At 44.1% G+C, this 20626-nt stretch overlaps 1 protein-coding gene across 1 annotated transcript in view; it reads right to left on the reverse strand.

The window, feature by feature from the left end:
• XDH (xanthine dehydrogenase) overlaps positions 1-20626 on the reverse strand; it is a 61105-nt gene that overhangs the window by 15064 nt on the left and 25415 nt on the right. The window contains exons 13-24 of the mRNA XM_060116835.1: positions 19781-19890; positions 17475-17659; positions 15872-16046; positions 14406-14489; positions 12600-12769; positions 10848-10971; positions 8607-8726; positions 8031-8127; positions 6925-7049; positions 5831-5964; positions 5329-5416; positions 4008-4094 (exon numbers count right to left, since the gene is read on the reverse strand). Of these exons, the coding sequence (XP_059972818.1) occupies positions 4008-4094; positions 5329-5416; positions 5831-5964; positions 6925-7049; positions 8031-8127; positions 8607-8726; positions 10848-10971; positions 12600-12769; positions 14406-14489; positions 15872-16046; positions 17475-17659; positions 19781-19890 (1499 nt within the window). The remainder of the gene's footprint in view (positions 1-4007; positions 4095-5328; positions 5417-5830; positions 5965-6924; positions 7050-8030; positions 8128-8606; positions 8727-10847; positions 10972-12599; positions 12770-14405; positions 14490-15871; positions 16047-17474; positions 17660-19780; positions 19891-20626) is intronic.

Below are 20626 nucleotides of genomic sequence, written 5' to 3' on the forward strand. Positions count from 1 at the left end.
AGCTGCCTCCACTTTCTGCCTTCCACTCCCCAGAAGCAACCACTTATTCTTTGTCAGCTATTTACATTGTCTTCCACATCTCTAAATAATGTGTTTATATTGCCACTTCTTGACTTGTTCAGTTTTAGACTTTTTATACTGTTTTCCCATCATGGAAAAGGAGGATTTAGTTCCCGCCCAACCCCCTTTCTCTACATATACACCAGCTTCCTATCCTGCCTCGTCCTTGTATAGTTATACTTTCTTCTCATCAACCGTCCATTTAATCATTCTGTAAACATCATTTACAGCTGAACCATGTAGTTATACTAGGTTTACTTCTCTTTGTTGATAATATTTTCCCCCTTGGAGTTAACAATCATCTTTACTTTTTTCATTTGCTTCATTTTCTATGCACATATTACTACAAATTTGTTTTCAATATGTTTAAACACATTTGATTTTCTATTAGTCTCATCTTTTTGAAGAAATTGTTTCTGAAGCCTTCTGGCCAACTTCAAATTTAAATTGGCAGCCCCTAGGCTTCTGTTCAGCTGTCACCCAGGGGTTTTCCCCTCACATTCATCCCAAGGATTCCCCCTACCTCTCTCCACATTGTATCTCCTGTTTCTAGATCCCATGTCTTCCCTTTTCTTAGTTTTACACCCTTATATGATTGGAGTACAACCGTCAACATCTTCCCAAAAAGTGTATATCTAAAGGTACATTTTTGAGAACTTGCATGTCTGAAATGTCTTTATTCTATTCTCACCCTTAATTCATGATTTGGCTGTACACAGAATTCTAGGTTGGCACTAAGTTTCCCATTTACCCTCAGCATTTTGAGGGCATTTTACTAGTGCATTCTAGCTCCCCAGTATTGAGAAATCCAACCAATGCCTTTCCAACTCTTGGAATGAGTTCCATTTTTTTTTTCCTCCCTGAAAATTGTAAAATCTCCTTTGTCCCCAGGTTTCTAAAATTTCACAATAATGTAAATTAGCATAAGTCTATCTTCCTTAATTGTGCTGGTTACTGGATGGGCTCTCTTAATCTCAAAATATATGCCCATCAGTTTTGGGAAATTTCTTGAATTATTTCTTAATAGTTTTCCTTCTCTCTCTTTTTTCTATTCTTTCTTTCTGAAACTTCTATTATTTGGATCTCCTGGACTGGTCCTCAAATTTTCTTGTATTTTCTTGCTATTTTTCCCCATTGTTTTCTCTTTTTTTAAGAGAGCACCTCAAGTTTCTTTCAACCCTTCTGCTTTCACAGTTTTAATTCACAAGGCTTCATTTTTATTCTTAGACTGCTTCATTTTTATAGCATCCTGTTCTTTCTTTAAAGTGTAATAACTCATCTCTCTGATGAGCTAAATGGTAGCTTTTGTTTGTTTGTTTCATTTTGGCTTTAGTTTACTTCCCCATTTATAGCCTCTTTCCCACAGGTTGCTTTTGGGGGTCTGGTTTTTTTCAGTCTTAGTCATCCTAGATGATTTTTATATGTCTCAATTCCATTTTTGCTTTCCCTTAGCACTTTGTCAATTGTACTTCATTTTACCTTTTATTATCTGTCTCCCCCACCATACTGTGACCTTCTAGAGGGCAGAAACAATGCCATATTCTTCTATATGTCATCACCCTAGGGGCTTGATAAATATTTGCTGCATTGAATTTTAACACTTGTAAAATCTTTGGGGATAAGTCCTATATCTTTTTCAACCTGATTTTCCTACAACACCAAGAAGCAAGTGTTATATTTGGTGAGACTACCAGAAATGTTTTCTTTTTTGAACAGTTTCCTACACTAGATCTGAAGTATAATGTTTCCTAATTGAGCCAATTAGAGAAGCCCTTAGCACATTCAAAGTGGGAATAATGGGGAACTTCTGCTTCTCCTGAAATGTTTGACTTTTTTTTAAACAAGAATCTATGCATATATAACTAATATGGTTATAAAATTAAGATTTAAAAAACTTAAAAGGTAGTACCACCAAGGTAACTTGGTTAATTTGCAAAATGACAAAAATATATGTCATATGAGAAGGTTCAAAGCAGCATTATCCATAAAAGCTAAAGACTGGAAACAACCCAAATGTCCTTAAAGTGGTGAATGGAAAACAAAAAATGATCTATTCATACAATGGAATATTCTTCATCAATAAAAAGGAATGAAGGAATGATCCATGCTAAAACACGGGTGAACCTCAAAAACATTATGCTGAGAGAAAAGAAGCCAGACATGAAAGACTACATAGTATATGATTCCGTTTATATTAATTGGCCACAAAAGGAAAATCTATAAAGACAGAAAGTAGATTAGCAGTTGTCTGGGCCTGAGGGGTAGGAACAGGAGTGACTGCAAATGGGCATAAGCGATAATTTTGAGGTGATTGAAGTGTTAAAAAAACTGGATTGCAATAATGGTTGCCTGACTCCTTAAATGTACTAAAACCGTTAAATTGTAAAACAGTTGACCCTTGAAAAATATGGTTTTAACTGTGTGGGTCCACTTATAAGCATATTTTTTCAATAAAGATATTGGAAATTATTTTGGAGATTTGCAACAATTTGAAAAACTTCACAGATGAAGTGAAGAGCTAGAAATACCAAAAAATTAAGGAAAAGGTATGACATGAATGCATAGGCTATATGTAGATATTAGTCTATCCTTACATAGGCATAACGTAAGTGATCTTAAATATAAAATAATATGTTAGTTTTCTTACTGTTTCATAACTTTGCTTTCAAAGAATTACATTACTGTTCAGTATGCCCCTCTCTTGTAATTGGAGAAACTGCCTATCAGCCTATCATCACAGGGAAGTGGGTTTTTTAAAATGTAACAATGTTTCCAGTACTATATTATGTCTATGACTGCAATCATATACTATATGCCATAAAAATTACTGTATGCCATAAAAATTTTATAACGATTCATTCATTAGTGTATAGGCTAGGCTATCCTGAAGCAATCGTATTGATTACACTGGGCTACCATAAAGCAATCATACTGCTGCTGCTTCGTTATCAACGCATGAATTACTGTATCTGTAAATAAACATGAATTTCTCTTTCACATTACCTTTTCATTGTTGATGTCTAGTGTTAGTAATTCAAATAACATCTACAGTGTTTTGTATCATATAAGATAATATTGATGTAGGTACTTACAGACAGACGGTTCATCTTATAAACAGATTATGTAAATTTACAGTATCGATAAATATAGTACAGTACTGTATTTTCTTCTTATGATTTTCTTAAGAACATTTCCTTTCCTCTAACTTATTTTATTGTAAAAATACATATATAATACATATAACATATAAAATATGTGTTATTGGACTGCTTATGTGATTGGTTATGTTTCCAGTCAACAGTAGGCTATTGGTAGGTAAGTTTTGGGGGAGTCAAAAGTTATACACAGATTTTTGACTGTGGGGTTGGGGGTGGTGCCCCTAATGCCTGCATCGTTCAAAGGTCAACCGTCCTTCAAATGGGTGAACTTTATGTTATGTAAACTATATTTCAATTAAATTATTTTTTAAAAGGTAAATCAAGTTATTCTTTAAAATTCAAACATCACAGAAATGCATAATATAGAAAATGACAGTTAGTACCCCCCTTAATCCCACCCAGTCACTGTTTGGAGTATGGTCTATCAAACTTTTGTCAGGCGTATCATTACACACACACACACACACACACACACACACACACACAAATCAGTATTACATTCACGCCTTCAGTGTCACCACACTATACATAAAGTTTTGTAACTAACTTTACTTGCTTGGCAAAATATCTTGCACCAGAAGGATGAATTTCTAGTCAGATAAGTAATATGATCACTTCCATGCTTTAGAGAATAACCAAGGATGGAGAACCTGAAGGTGGGGACCAAGTAGGAGGCTACTGCAACAACAGGCAAGAATTGAGGAGGCCTATTCCCGCATGTGCAAACATGTTATGGGGCACACCCGTGACCTCCCAGTCACCCCGGATGCAGGGGCACGTCCTACATACACCAAGAGAGAGGTCCTGGCTGTTCCCGGCATTGCTGTAGTGATCCACCTCCAGAGCCACAATCTTCCCTGTCTTCATGAAGCCAACCTGAAAAAAAGGAGAGTGAGTTCTCAACTGTCCCCTTCCTTTGTCTGTCTCTAGCCATCTCCTCCCGCTTATGCTACCTGGAGAATATAGAAAGAATAAGACATCCCACCACAAAATAAAGTCGAACTTAAGAGATCACCAGACCTCACAGGTAAAGAAGAGAGGAACCAACATCTCCCCAGTGATGGACCCTGGACACCCTTCTCCCTACACTCCTTCTTCCTCCCTACGCCTGGCTTCTGGTTCTACCAGCGAAAGTGAGGACGTAGAAGAAAGAACACTGGTCACGATAGGTCAGGGAGGGGAGGGCTGGGAAGAGAAACTAGGAGAGAAACTGGAGACTCCCTCACAGCTTTCGGGCAGAAGACAGCAAAAGTTACACCTTGCACAAGCATGGATGTGCTTTCACATCCCCAACCTCGTGTAAACTATCTAAACAAACCCTGACAGGCCATTTCATGAGTGAGGAACCTGAAACCCCACAAGACCAAGTTACTTTCTTGGAGCCCACAAGAATTTGGGAATAAGAGAAACGCAATCCCTTTTGGTGAGTTAAATCATGGAATAAAGTCAGAAGAGGCCAAAGAGGAGATGTTCAAAGCCACCTTGTGGAGACAGAGGGCTCCCAGGTTTATAGCACTAGACTGGGACCTGTAAGGTTCTACTGGTGTGTAGAGGGGAGGATGCATGGTCAGAACAGTAGTTGGTCATCCACAGAAGCCCAGAAAAGGGACAGTCCCACAGGGCACTTGGGTAGTGCCCAGCCATACATGTTCTGGCTGAGCAGGCACCCTAACAGCTTATACCTGACCAGGCCCCTGGAAAGTTGTATTTCTCATTGGAAATGACTAAGTGGTCATTCTGACTTTGACATCAGGCTGTAAACACATTAACATTAGGCCATCCCGTGGGATGGATTTACCCCAGATCTGCTGACAAATCATGTTTCCGAGCCTGAGTGGACAAAGACCAGATTTGGACCACAGCAAATTCACAAAAGTCATGCACAGCATCCTGTGGCATCTCTTGGGAAGTGACCTGCCAGCCTCCCCCAGGATCATCCTCCTATGTTGCTGTTGGTTGATTTGAATTTCTCTCCTTGATATTCCTTCTTTGAATTTCTACAGGTAGTCATGACAAAAGTCAGAGTATATCCCAGGATCCCTGAATCTTTATCCCCAGTTTCCTAAGCAGAGGGCACTGCCCACCCGGCATAGCTCCCGACATCTAGAACCTTGTATCTGGCCAAGAAGGGGTGTCTGCCGCCAGTTATCAGCATGTCCTCATCACGATCCAGCATGCAGCGCACCGGGTAGCCAGTCCTGGGGGAGGCACCAGAGCGTGAGAAACCTCTACAACAGCCCAGCCCTGTGAGTCTCAGGGATAAAAACAGCAAGGAAGCCTTCTTTCTCCACCTGGTACACTGGGCTGCTTCGCTGTCTAGACACTGTGCTGGACAAGGTGGGGGACGTGCAGGTGTGGGGTATGGGGTGTGGAGTGTGTCCTTGCCATTGGGGTCCTCACAGCCAGGTAGGAGAGATAGGACATGGATACATGAACTTGAATACAATGAACCAGGTGATGTTGCCCTCACCCCTATGTCCACGAGTTCTAAAAACCGAGGGCTGTGAAAATTTGAAGCAAGGGGAATCTACTTCCCAAAGGGGGAAATCCAGGAAGCCTTCCTGGCAGAGGCAGCCTTATTCCGCTTCCCAGAGCCCACTGGGGGAACTCACTTGTATGCAGCCAGGGCCACAGCCACAGTCATCATGATGCTCCGGGTCTCCTTCCCTCCAAAGCCTCCTCCCATTCTCTTCACTCGGACCAGAATCCGGTTTACTGGAACCCCCAACATTTTTGCAACAAAGGACTGTGGGCAAAAGAACAAAATACTCCCAGTGAATGCATATGCCACCTGGACTTACTTCAGGCCTGACCCAGAACCTACCCGACACACAGAAGCCTAATTACTGCTATGAACTCTGAAATTCCTTGATTTGAGAATCCCCCTCCTGTCCCAGGGCAGCCCTTGGGTAGTGGTGCCAGGGTCTAGCACGCATCAGTCACTGTGCACTGAATTCAGACACTCTTTTTTGTTGTTGTTGTTGTTGTTGTTGTTGTTGCGGTACGCGGGCCTCTCACTGTTGTGGCCTCTCCCGTTGCGGAGCATAGGCTCCGGACGTGCAGGCTCAGCGGCCATGGCTTACGGGCCCAGCCGCTAGGTGGCTTGTGGGATCTTCCCGGACCGGGGCACGAACCCGTGTCCCCTGCATCGGCAGGCAGACTCTCAACCACTGCACCACCAGGGAAGCCCCTAGACGCTCGTTTTTAACGAGAGGGGTGAGCAGCTGTTCACAGCCTACTTTCAGAGCCAAAACTCATTCCATTTGGCCAGGAACTGGTGGGTCATGAGGGTAAGACCAGCTGCTCAAAACACTGGCAACCACTGTCCTATTACACGCAACAGAGAAATGAGGAATATTTGAGCCACTGCAGATAATGTAGTGGTCCCCATGGCTCTCACTTAGCACAACCCCTTCATTTAACAGATGAGGAAACTGAGGCCAGATATGATCTGACCAAGGCAATACAGCACTGGAATGATAAAAGCTAGCCTTTTCTAGGCTCTATCCAAGTTTTAAAACTCATCTAATCATTACAACGTCCTGGACAGGCCCCATTTTATAGATGAGAAAGTTATATAACAAGCTCAATGACACCAGCTTGTTGGTGACAGGGCCTGGCTTCAAACCACTACCTTCACATCCCCTCCTGGATCAGCCCATGTCTCCCTCTTCCCCGGCCCCTTGTTGACCCACCAGACACCTACCTGGGTACTCATGGCATTCTGTGTGGACACAAAGAGCTCCATCTCCCCTGCCTCGCCTTTCGGAACAGCAATGGCACAGTGAGTCTCCAGATAGAAGTGCTCTTGGCCACCGATGTACAACTCGCCTGGGGAAGCAACAAGACTCCCCTCAGTGAGCCCGATACTACAGAGGCGGTGCGTTTGCTTAAGGAGAGAATGTACTCATCCAGGGCCCTGTGCAGTTACCAGCTGTTCACAGGTAACCTTTCAGTTCCCCAACTGGGATGGAAAAAGTTCTCAAAGTCTTAGCCATCTGGGAGCTGAACCCCCGCACCCTAACAAAGAAATCAGAACGACACTGAAATGCATCAGGTGTGAAGCTCCCTTCTTGCTGAAGCCAGTGGAAATGAAAGATTTTTAGACTATCATTGTAAAATTTTGGAAAAAGTAAAAAAGGAATTAACAGATGTGATTCAGAAGCTGAAAATAAACAGCATCTTCCAGACCCCAAGCTGTCAGTCCAGCTGGATAGCTGGCTTACTAGTAACTTAGCGATGTACAGAAACCAATGTAGAAAACTACCCCCAAAGGGGGCTGATAGGCAGCCTTGCTCTGGGGTGAGAGCTCTGGACCTAATTTCACAGTGTGGGAGGGAAAGGGGGAGGAGAGGAGAGAGCACTAGCTGGAGATGGGTGAAGACCGCCTCCAGGCAGATGGGGAGGACCAGAAGTCTGTGTAGCCAGAGGCTGGGCAGACCCAAGACTGGTTAGACATCTGTGACCCTTTTTTTTTTTAAATAATCTTTACTGGGGTATAATTGCTTTACAATATTGTGTTAGAGACATCTGTGACCCTTATCTTCCCTAGACAGTCTTCCAAATCCAACACATTATAATGTCTCCAGAATCACTTAGGTATGTCCAGTCTAGAGACAGGAGAGTAGAGATTAAGATGCTGAAGTTCTTTCCCAGCCACCTGTCTAGTATTTTGTTACAAACAACAGAGAGACTCTTCTGTTAGGAAATGTCAGGAAATCACTCCCTTGCTCCAGGGCTCAGGTACAGCTCTTGAATTTAACTCATAAACCAGGGCCACCCCATTCCCACTGCTGCATCGTGCAGCCATACCTGAAACAACATTATCTGCTTCCGAAAACCCCTTCTTGAGGTCTCCTTTCTCAATCTTCAGCTCAGATCCATAAAAGGAATTGTTTTTTATAGCATCCTGAGGATTAAAACAAAGCTTCAGTGACTTGGCTTTAAAGGACGGAAGGTGGCTTTAAGGGATTTGGGAAGAGAAGCTCTTGGAATTATTACATCTCTCTTCCCACATAAGTCACACAGCCATCTCTGTAAGTTTCTTATATAGACTTAAAGCTCAATTGTAGCCCAGGGTGCCCTATTTCTCTATTTCATTAGATATAGACATACAACCCTGGATCTTAAGGAAAGCAAAAAATCCCTCAAGGAACCAGCTGGAGCTGAAATTGGAAAGGAAGAACTCAGCTTGGCCATTTATGGACTGAGTCTAGGATCATGATGGGGAAGGATTCATAGGACCACACAAGCGCAGGCTGGAGGAGATTTAAAAACTTATCTGGTCAGATTCCACCTGCTGTTTGAATCTCCTCTAGAGGATCCTAATAAAGGTGTCTCCAGGGACAGGTAGCTCCCCCCTCTCCAGGCAGCCCATTCCCCAGTTACCTCAATCGAGATAATGGCTGGGAGATCCTCATAGGTGACTTTCACTCCATGGGCGGCTCTCTGTGCGTGTTCTGGGGTGTCGGCGACCACAGCACCAATGACGTGCCCAACACAAGTCACCTAGGAGCAGAGCCAGATGGTTAAAGAACATAACATGCTCCTCATGAAGCAAGTTATTTCTGATTGTTCAAAAAAGCAAAGGAAGTCCTGCCCCCATAATTTTTTAAGGACATTTCAGGAATGTCCTGAGGACTCTTCATGTTCTCATCCTACTATTTGGGGTTACATGCTTCTTCTTAAGTGTTTAGAATCAGTAGAACTGGAATAGGACTTGGAGATAACTAGTATCCGATGGCAGCCTGTTGAGAAGCTGCCCAGGATAAAATGTGGTGATTGATTAGTGATGTCTGCCATGAGCAGCAGAATGGAAAGCACGGCACCATGAAGTATATCTGTCAACTCAGATCTACCCCAACACCCTTGTTCTTCATATTAAGAGACGGAGGCCCAGATGGCAAGATCACAATTGCCTCACTACTAGACCATGACTAAATCTTTTTTTTTTTTTTTTTTTTTTTTTTTTTTTTGCTGTACGCGGGCCTCTCACTGCTGTGGCCTCTCCCGTTGCGGAGCACAGGCTCCGGACACACAGGCTCCGCGGCCATGGCTCGCGGGCCCAGCCGCTCCGCGGCATGTGGGATCTTCCGGGATCGGGGCACGAACCCGTGTCCCCTGCATCGGCAGGCGGACTCTCAACCACTGCGCCACCAGGGATAAATCTTAACCCCTGACTTCCAGTTTCATTTTCTTTCTACCACTCTACTCTCTTTTATCTTCTGTTTCTCAGATTTATACCAAAAGTTTCTCAAAGGCAGTAATCATGTCTTATATTTCCCCTAGATGCCCCAAAGTAGCCATTCCCCAATACTGGTTCTTAGACATAATGACCTATAAACCAGCTTTTTTGGTTGTTAGATTTATAGAATAATTAATGATTATTGTTTTCATTTAATAAATTCAGTTCCTATAGAAACTTTATGGATCTCCTTCAGGGACAATTTTTTTCCAATATCCTTCCAAAAATAAACAAAACATTGTCCAACTCATCACTTTGGAATATGAGATTTCTGACAATAGGAACCAATACTTAACATGTCTGTCTCTGATAATTACCTCTTCAGGACCCAGTTAAGCTCTTGACTTAATTGGTTAGCCTAGTGGTTGTTGAACCTGGCTGATTCTCACTAACCATAATGCTAGTTATGGTCTTAGAGGCTCTTGAAGTTTGTAAAGCAATTTGTCTTCTATCAAATGCTCTCCTTTTAGAGTCCTTGTGTCTCAGGGTTATAGTTTTTCATTCCCTCCTTCACTTTTAGCTTAATAATAAGTTGAATTTGTCCTTCAGCAACACCTATCAACCTCCAATTTGCAACATTTGATCTGTACTGGAATTATAAAATGACTAACAACTATCCTATGAGTATATAGGTTTTTGTAGCAGCTGCCTTGAATGTTTGGAATTTTTTTTTTTTGGCAAAACTCCATATATGGTTGAAATCAACAGATAAACTTTCATGTAAGTGAATTATCAATACACACAGTGGTGGTATTGTAATTCCTATTCTGGTTGGTTTGTTTAATGTATTTTTATTTTCTTTTAATAAAGGAGTTTAATATTGTACACTTAAGGGCCTCCCTGGTGGCGCAGTGGTTAAGAGTCCGCCTGCCGATGCAGGGGATACGGGTTCGTGCCCCGGTCTGGGAGGATCCCATATGCCGCGGAGCGGCTGGGCCCGTGAGCCATGGCCGCTGGGCCTGCGCATCCGGAGCCTGTGCTCTGCAACGGGAGAGGCCACAACAGTGAGAGGCCCACATACCGCAAAAAGAAAAAAAAAAAAATATTGTACACTTAAGAACCTGATTGTTGGTTAAAATACAGTCACCAGCCTTTTTTTAATGCCACTTTGGCATGGAGTCATCCTACTATGTCTTATACTATGTACAAGCTGCAGCCATCAATGAAATAAATAAATAAACATTAAGTTAACAGTAAAAGTGCTACCAGGCATATTCTACCCCTTTACTGATTGTCCTGAATACTGGCTAATTGGATGATGGCCGTGATAATGTGCAAATGTATAATCTTTTCAAGATCAGGGATTTGGACGAAAAAACACAAATTAAAACTTAAATACTCATTCCACTAACTTCATATTTTAAAAAAAAAAATCCAAGACGTACCTTATCCTTTGCAAAGACTGTCTCATCATTAAAAAGTCCAGTTTCATTACTCCCAGGAATATCATCAGCGGAGAGAAAGCAAACAAAGCCTGGCACTTTCTGAGCTTCTGAAATATCAATGGACCTGCAAGGAGGAGGAGGAATGTGAGGGGCCAGGGAGGAAAACTGAAGCGGAAGACCGGTCACCTGTCACCTGTCACCTGACACAGTGATGAACTATGCTCTGCTTCTACCTGTGTATCAATAATTCTTTCCCAAAAGATTGTATAATAGAGACAATTTCTAAAATATCTTCAGCTATACTTTTTTTTTTTTTTTTTTTTGCGGTACGTGGGCCTCTCACTGTTGTGGCCTCTCCCGTTGCGGAGCACAGGCTCCAGACGCACAGGCTCAGCGGCCATGGCTCACGGGCCCAGCCGCTCTGCGGCATGTGGGATCCTTCCGGACCGGGGCACGAACCCGTGTCCCCTGCATCGGCAGGTGGACTCTCAACCACTGCGCCACCAGGGAAGCCCAGCTATATTTTATATCTTATAAATCTTGCTCCTTGTAGTTCCCCATCCAATCCCATCCAACCCTTCGTAGGGAGAACAGATACTATCATCTAGAACAGGGATCTATACCCTCAAAGGGTCTATTGATAGAATTCAGGGATCCATGAACTTAAATGGGAAAACATTTTCATTTTAAAAAAAAAAAGACCCATTACCCAACTGGATAACTTTGTCTTCTTTTTGACAGTTTTTCCTCCACCCTAACGCTTCCCTTTTCTACCTCCTATCCTATCCTATCCTATTTTGCAAATGCTGATTAAATGCTTACCACATGGAGGCCACTGTGCTGAGTGCTGTGGGAGATATAAGATGAATAGGACACGTTTGTCCCTATGGACCTTGTACAATGCCCTATTTTGGTCTCCAAGTACAAGAGAACCGAAAAGCATTTACTCTGAAGAGCTCCAACACCCACATCACAGCTAATACCTATCCAGATTCAGCACATTAGGGCCTTTGCTGTACCACTCAGTTTCCTCATCTGGAACATGGGGATAATCATATGACCTGCCTATAGGGTTGTGGTGAGGAAGAGATAAGGCCACATGTGTAAAATGCTTTAAACCAGGCTGCAGCAAATATTGTGTGACGTGAGTGTTTTTATTATCATCACCATCAACATCGAGGTAGAAATTCTTGCCATTTGGGCTCTCAAAGTTCAACAAATGGGTACAAGTGATTATTCTCTGCTGGGTCCTTTGTGGACACTATCACTGATCCTCACAAAAGTACCCTATGAACAAAATGAGAGCTTAAGCACACAAGCCAAGGTCAAGTTGCTAAGCACTGGAACAGGAAGTCAATGCCAGGCACGCTAAGGCCTCCTTCTTCCCTTTGGTGCTGACTCAAGTTCTCCTGAAGATTTGCACTGAAGTTTAGCCCAATATCCACAGCGAAGATCTAAGAAAGGCCTTTCAGCAGCTCCTCATTGCTTTTCCGGCCAAGTGTAGTGTCCCTGTTCAGTACCCCAAGGCTTTCCTGATCTGGCCCCTGCCTATCTCTCCAATGTCATCCCCCCACCCTCCCAGCACCCCTGAGCCCCTCACGTCTCCTGCTTCTCTCCAGACTGGTTTTAAAAAGAGTTCCTGTGTTCCTCTCTGGACTGGGAGGCCCTGGAGGAGGCTTGTCGTTGTGGCATCTCCAGGGCCTGGCAGGTGCTCCCTGCACCCCCCTTCCCAAGTGTTTTTACTGCACGCACTTGATCTTGGCATGGGCCCGGGTGCTGATGACCAGCCGGAGGAACAGCTCATTCTCGTAGCGAGGGATGTCATCACAGTACACAGCCTCACCAGAGGCCTGCAGGGCCGCGGCCAGGTGGGGCAGGGGCCGGCCCACCATGTCCTCCTCAGACTGACCCTTGGGCACCTCCTGGAACAACATGGCCACCAATCAGGCTGAGCTGCAGAGGACACTGTTCCCCTAGAGGCCCCAGGGAGCCATGGAGAGCTTCAGGCCAAAGCAAATGTGAGGAGTGAGAATGGAGGAGGCAGGCGGGGAACAGGGTGAAAGAAACAGAAGGCAGGTAAGAAGGCATTGAGAAGAGTGGTCACAGTATCACTATACGGTCATCCACAGGCATTCGCCCAGGACCCCCCATGGATACCCAAATCTGCAGATGCTCAAGTCCCTTATATAAAATGGGGCAGTACAGTGGGCCCTCTGTATCCATGGGTTCCACATCCACAGATGAGGGCTGACAATATGCAGGAGCAAACAAAACAAGGAACCCAAATGTCCATTTGTTGAGGGTTGGGTAAATAAACTATGCTATGCTCACAGGATGGAATAACATACAACTGTTAAAAGATAGTTTTGAAGAATTTTAATTAGAAGGAAAGAATGCTCATGCTAAGTGTAAAAGCAGGACATACAACATTGTATGTGTGTGTAATGATTCAAAATTCTGTGGAAAAATGTTATAAATATAGTACAAATATGTCCATATATGCATAGGAAAAAATGGAAAGAAGTATATAAACATATAATAATGATTTTCTCTTGGAGGTGAGATTTGGGGTGATTTTTATTTTCTTATGTTTTTCTATATTTTTCAAAATGTTCTAAAACGTATTCAGTTTATAATAAAACTCTGTTTTGTGTGTTTTTTCAAAGTAATAATAATTGTGGCTAGTATTTATTGAGAGTTTACTATATACCAGGAACTACCTAAACTATTCACTTTTATTAACCCACTGAATCCTCAAAACCATGCTGTGAAACAGGGGCCCTCATTAACCACATTTGCAATGGGCATAATTAACTTGCCCAAGAGGCACAGAGAGAAAGTAACTTGTCCAAGGTTACACAGTTATGTGATGGCAGAGTTTGGATTCAAGTACTGGCAGTCAGGCCCAGAGTTTATGCTTTGGACCATTACACTCTAAAGCAGGGGTCTACAAATCATCGACAATGGGCCAAATCTGGCCCACTCACTGTTTTTTTGTTTTGTTTTGTTTTGTTTTGCGGTACGCGGGCCTCTCACTCTTGTGGCCTCTCCCGTTGCGGAGCATAGGCTCCGGATGCGCAGGCCCAGCAGCCATGGCTCACGGGCCCAGCCACTCCACGGCATGTGGGATCCTCCCGGACCGGGGCACGAACCCGTGTCCCCTGCATTGGCAGGCGGACTCTCAACCACTGCGCCACCAGGGAAGCCCAGAAATAGGACTAAACTAAATTTTGTTTAGTTTACATGCTCAAGAGAACTCCTAGCTTTGCACATTAGCCCTGCAGAGGAACTAGAAAAAAACAAAATGGGGAAAAAATGCTTTTTAAGGAGCAGGTGAAGATGAGAGGAATCCCAAGAGAGAAATTTAGGTGAGCAAGGGGGGAAATGGCTTCATTCACATTAATATAATTCCCATTTCCTTCACTGGACATTTATGCACAATGGTAAGGAGCTTTAAGCACCCACATACAATGTGAGTCGGTCACTCACCGATGGTCAGCATCATCTGAGGTGCCCTGCAAGGGCCACTGATACTAGCTACATACAGTCTGTACTCACTTGGAAGAGCTGGATGTTGGCCGGAGGGTCTTTGTGAAAGAGTAAGGTGGCGCTGGAATAGGTGGGGTCCAGTTTACCACACTTCTGTGGAGACAAGATAACAGAGGTGAGCATGACTATTTCTATCATTGGTCCCATCCTTGGTTGTTTCCAAGTGGTAAAAGTAACAACTTTCTCATCTCCTCATTTACACTCCTGGTACTGGCTGGATCTATCTCAACATCCGAACAGCTTCTCTTCCCCCACCCCTGCACCCTACTTCCTCTGACACACCAAACCAAAGTTTCCCTCCTTCCTGCATTTATGCATGTTGCTTTCTCTGTTGGGAATATCCTTCTCCCTCAGTCTTCCTGGAAAAGTCATCCTTTTTCTCCTCAATTCTGTGGGAAATATTTAGTGGTAGGGGAAATTCTCATAGTATCATTCCACAAAATTAAGGGGAACATGAAGCTCGGTATGCAGCATGACACCAAATCTATTTAGAAAATGATATATCCAGATCAAAAGATAGGAAGATGATAGATATATAGATAGACAGATGGAAGGACAGATAGAAAAAGAGAGAGACATGGAGCAGACAAATAGGATGACAGACAGATGGACACATAAACATAGGAAAAAGATGAGAGGAATAAGGAAAAATATTAGCAGTGGCTTTATCTAAGATCTGAGAGTAATTTTAACTTTTTCTTTATACATTTCTGTATTTTCTAAAGTTTTCCACAAATTTATGACCTACATAATCAGAAAAAGTTAAGTATTACAAATGTTTATAAAAAGGGATCTCACTCTGCTGCACCCACAGCTGTGAAGCCTTCTCTCCTTTGTGCCTCACCCCCCATTCCATCTCCTCAGTTGTCACACCAGGCTGACCTTTATTGATCCCGTTCTCTCCCACACTAGGCTCCCCGCTGCCACCCCTAGTGCACACAGTACAATCTTATGATGTAATAGGTGCAAAATAAATACTTGCTGGCAAACCCATCTCAGGAGTTAGACTCTACCTCAACTAGCATCCTCTCCTGGATGCACATCTCCCCTGGCTGTGGTAGCCCCACCTCACGTTCTCATCACATCACGTTCCCATTCTAACTACACAACCACAGTTGTATCAGCTACACTGCTGGAAGGATCATCTGGTCTACCCGCCCCCAGATTTTATAGCTAAGACATAGAGAGAGTGGTGACCTACTCAGGTTCTCACCTAAGGTAATGACACAGCCAGGACAAGACCCACATCCCCGACGCCCAGCCCAGTGCTCTGCCTCTCAGCCACCCAGTCGGCTCCCATCCCCGTGTGGCTCCTTAGGCTGTGTCCCTGGTCCCTGCTCCTCTGTCCTTAGACATCCAGAGGAGAGGAACGTTTACCACCTGGTCCACGGCACTCTCCTACCCCGGCCAGCTTCCCAGATCCCTAAACACAAGTGCTGCAGGAAGTCTTTGCCTTGCCCAGGCCCCAAACTCACATCTTCTGAGTCCTCTTTGCCCAGCTTCTGCAACACTGTCAGGTAGAACTTGAAGAAGAAGCTGAGGGTGAGGGTGCGCCGGAACTCAATCATGCCACCTGGGGCATCTGGGGACAGGGGCAACTCCTCCACCAGGCCTGCACACACGTCCTGCAGCAGCTTCTCATTCCAGAACCTGCCAGAGAGCAGGCTGTGGGAGAGCGCTCCCACCCGGCTCTCAGAATCCACTGTGTGAGTGGTTTGCACAGGGCCTTAGAGTCATGAACTTCAGCTCAAAATGTGGCTCAGATACTTATAGTTACGTGACTTTAGGCAAGTTACTTAACCTCCTTGAGCCTCAGCTTTCTCTTTTTTAAAAATAGATACAATTTTTTAAAGACCACAAAAGTAATAATAGGTAAATCTATTGAGTTCCTATAATGTACTAGGTAATGTCCCAAGTGATTTATATGAAATGTCATTTTTAATTTAAATTAAAAGGTATAGTCGGGAAAATTTTTATACTCATTTTACCAATGAGAAAACTGAGACATGGAAAAATTAAGTAACTTGACTTATATTACCCATCTGTTAAGTATTGGAGCCAGGAATTGGAACCAAGGAACCAAACTCCAAAGTTAAGCTTTATCTATCCATATGGTTAGTGTGAGGATTACATAGGACAGTGCCAGCAAAGTGCTTGGTACAACCGCTGCCATATAGTAGCCATAGTAATAGTAGTTGCTATAATAATAGTGTAGCAGCAGTAACAGTAATAGCAATAGCAATAGTAGCAGCAGCAAGACTACTAGTAGTAATACTAACAGTGACAGAAGCAGTAAATAGTAGTAGTGAAAGCAATAGTAATAGTAGTAGAAGCAGAAGTAATAATAGAAATAGGAGAAGCACCAGTAGTAATAGCAATAGCACCAGTAATACTACTGGTAGTAGAAGTAGCAGCAGCAGCAGTAGTGATACTATTAGTAGTAATAGTGCCAGCAGCAGTGCTAGTTGCAATAGTAATAGTTGTAGTAGCAGTAACAGTAGTAGTAATAGCAATAATAATAGCATTAATAGTAGCATCTTTAAAAGTAGCAGCAGCAGTAACACCAGTAGTAGCAATGCTAGGAGTAACGGCAATAATAGTACACTAGTAGTAGAAGGGACAGCAGTAGTAGTAGCAGCTATAATAGTGGCAGTAGCCACAATAGTAATATTAGTCATAGTAGTGATAGCAATAGGAATAACAGTAATGGTAGTAGTAGAACAGTAGTAATAATAGTAGCAGAAGTAATACGAGTAGCACTAGCTGTAGCAATTGGAGTAGTAGAAGCAGCAGCAGTAGTAGCAATAGTAACGGTAGTTGTAGCTGCAGCAATAGGTAGTAATAGTATTAGTAATAGCAGCAGTAGTAGCAATGCTAATAGTAGTAGAGCAGCAGCAGCAACACGATTAATAGTAATACCACCAGTGGCAGCAGTAAGCACAGTAGTAGTAGTAGAAGCAGCTACAGTAGTAACAGTAGCAGCAGCAATGGTAATACTGCTGGTAGTCATAGTAGTAGCAGCAGCAGTGATAATAGCAGCAGCAGCAGGAATAATTTTATTTTGCCGTTAGCTCTTACTTCAATAGCTGTTTCTGTGTGGTCTTGAGGGCTGAGATCGTTCTGTCCGCCATTCCACCATAACAAAGGGTCAGCTCCTTTACCTGCGTGGTTCCTGGCTGGAACAGGACTCTCATGCCACAGGTCACCTTGGCTATGTCATCTTCTCTCCGGGAGGCCTGCTTGAATGCTGAGAAAAACTCACCCTGAAAATCACAGAAAAATACCTGTTTCCTACCTTGTTTTGCAAGGACTGCAAATGGTGAGCCTGAAGCAGGGACACAAGGTGGGGTGAGGCGGTAAGACCATCACAGAGCTGCCAAGAGCTGGTGGTAGAGGTCAAAGATCGGGACATAACTACCACCTTTTCAGGAGAAGTTCCAGATAATGTTCCTGGAAGCTGGGAAAGGGCCAGGATTTCTGCCTATCAGTCTGGAAAATGGGAAGTCAGGGACACAGGAGAACTGGGTGCTCTCAACCAAAGAGCAGGAGGGGGCAAGGTGCTTTCACGAAGGCTCCTGAGAGCCTGCCGCAGCCCCACCACGGCTTCCCCATCCTGGTGCCCTGTGTCATGTCCACCCGGCCTCCCCAGAGCTGTTCTGAAGGCTCCACTGGCCTGACCACCTCTCAAGCAGGTACAGTGCGATGCCAAAGGGTGTTTGAGACCCAGCATCAGATGAAGGTGTTTGTGGCTTCTGCAGATGCTCTCCCTGCCTTGCGTCTCCTACCAGTCTACTGGCTATGGTTAGAAATCTTGTTTCCTGAAAGAAAGACTCCCTATGAAACAGTAGCTGCCTCTGTGCTTTGAACATACATTTCCCCCAGATCCAAGCCAATCTCTGTCATTGGAGATAGGAGGAGAGCGTGAGTTACTTTCCAGGTAAGAACCATCTGTTTCAGGTTCTGCTCGAGGTCTGAACTCACCCTGGCACCACAAGTTCTGATGAATGTCAAAGGTGGGAGGTTTAAGGAAAGGTTTATTGGAGAAGCAAGGAGGCCCACTGTTGAGGTTCAAAATGGCCCCAGGCTTTTGTTGAAGAAGCCACGGAGACCCCTCCTAATAAGAAAACTTGTCTAGATTTCTGATGTCTAACATGGCCCTGGGGCAATCAGCCCAGAGCTTGAACTCGGTTCTGGAACAGAGGTTCCAGCCGCTCACTCCCAGGACTGTGCTCGCCCACGGCAATGTTTTTCCCGGGGTTCATGCAGTGTCAGCATCAGGTCATCAGCTGTTCTTTCTTGAGAAAGACCTGATTCTGGGTATTAAAACCTCTTTTCATTTATAAAATGTTTTTTGTTAATGTCCTTACCTGGCAAAATAAAAACTGGGCAGTGCTACGCCTGTTTCCTCTTCCTTTCCCCACCTCATAATTAAAAAAAAAAAAAAATCTACTGATCTGTGAAATACAAAAACTCTGGGAAGCCCTGTTCAAAATGGTCTATAAGGACAAGCTGGAAAATCATTAAGAAACCACTACAGGGATATAACTGCTATAGTGTAATTAGTATTCTCATTAAGGAGGTCAAAATCAGCAAGGGCAAAACATGCCTTGTAACACTCGCTAAAGCACAAGCTCTGGTAAACCCTTAATACTCTCCTTTACAGCTGGCTCCTGGCTCTCACAGATCACTTTTCTAAAAGGCCCACTGTGGAATGTGTAGGACAAAACCACACCAGCTCAAGACACCACAGGACCCAAGGAGCAAGAGCAAGGCGGCCAGAGGAGCCCAGACCTGCCCCAACAAGCCAGAAAACCCTCTCGCGAAGCAGAAATCCATCCAGGACAACACAGGGCAAGGTCAGTGAAAAAGCACCTTGTCAAGCCCAAGGTCAGCTTGTGAGGACCTGACTCACAGGTAGCTTCTCTACCCAGCATGCAAACTCCACACTTCATCATACGAAAACTGGGGCAGGGGTACCCCCCAGCTAGATGTGTTCTTGGAATTATGTCGCTAGCACTAGCTGGTGATCTCCACCAGCTCCTAGATATCTGCCAGGAACCTTATGAATTCTTTCTTTTCAGTCTTCGCAATAACCTGCACAGTCAGTTACATGGGCCCATTTTACAGATGAGGAAATTGGGGCTCAGAAAGATGAATGACTCACTCAGGATCACACATCTACCTGTCTGGTTTCATTGACTATGCCCTGTGCCCCCATATTACTCAGAGAGTAATATGGTTGGTTAAAGGCAAGGTTCAGAGACAAGAACATCAATGTTAAAGTGAAGAGATGCTAAGTTTGGTTCCCGAGGCAGGCTCTGGTCTCCCTGTCTGGAGCCTGGCAGGAGTAGGGGTGATTCAGGATGCTTCTGACAGCATCTCACCTCCCTGCTGTAGGGGATCTCAATGGAGAGCAGTATCTCCTCTGGACCTAGCAGGGTCTTTCTGTAGCCAGGGAAGAAGGTGTGATCCATCGGAACCGTTCTTCTGGTGCCTGTACAGAGGCAAGACAGAGAGGGACCAATGTGAGGAAAGCACAGGACAGACCACCAGTGGAATTCTCCATCCTGGTCTCTGATGCCCACAGTCAGAGGCAGTGGCTGGCACAACGGGGGCCAAGGTGCCCCATTTGAAATCCTTAAGCACTGGTGTGCTGGTGACTGTTTAACAATCAGTTCTCTGAGAAAAAACCCTGATTCAAAGCATTTGCTAATTTTTGTGGTATAAATACTCCTACCACGGCCAATGTAAATCTAAAAGAGCAACATCACTCAGTGTGATGTTGGAAGGAGGGTAGCAAAGAGTTGACACAGCAGACCTGCCCTCCTCTGAAAGTCCTGCTTACAAGGTTGGCCACTAGCTATCCTCTGGGACCTTGGATTTCAGGAGAGTTCCCACCATTCCCTGATAAGAACGGCTCACTGGGCCTGAAATGTTTGTACACATCATATGGTTTATGCTGAGCACCTGACTTTCCTTCTGGGAGTCTGGACTTCTGGTACGTGCCAAGCAGAGTTACATGACCAGCCCCCAGTAAAAGCCCTGGGTGCTGAGTCTCTAACAAGCGTCCCTGGTAGACTACCCTTCACATGTGTTGTCACAGCTCAATTTATTACTGGGGAGATTGAGCATGTCCTGTGTGACTCCCCTGGGAGGAGGCCCTGGAAGCTTGTGCCTAGTTTCCCCTGCCCCATGCATCTTTTCCCTTTGCTGATTTTGCTTTCTATCCT

Source organism: Mesoplodon densirostris, chromosome 14, assembly GCF_025265405.1.
Source record: "Mesoplodon densirostris isolate mMesDen1 chromosome 14, mMesDen1 primary haplotype, whole genome shotgun sequence".
NCBI lineage: Eukaryota > Metazoa > Chordata > Mammalia > Artiodactyla > Ziphiidae > Mesoplodon > Mesoplodon densirostris.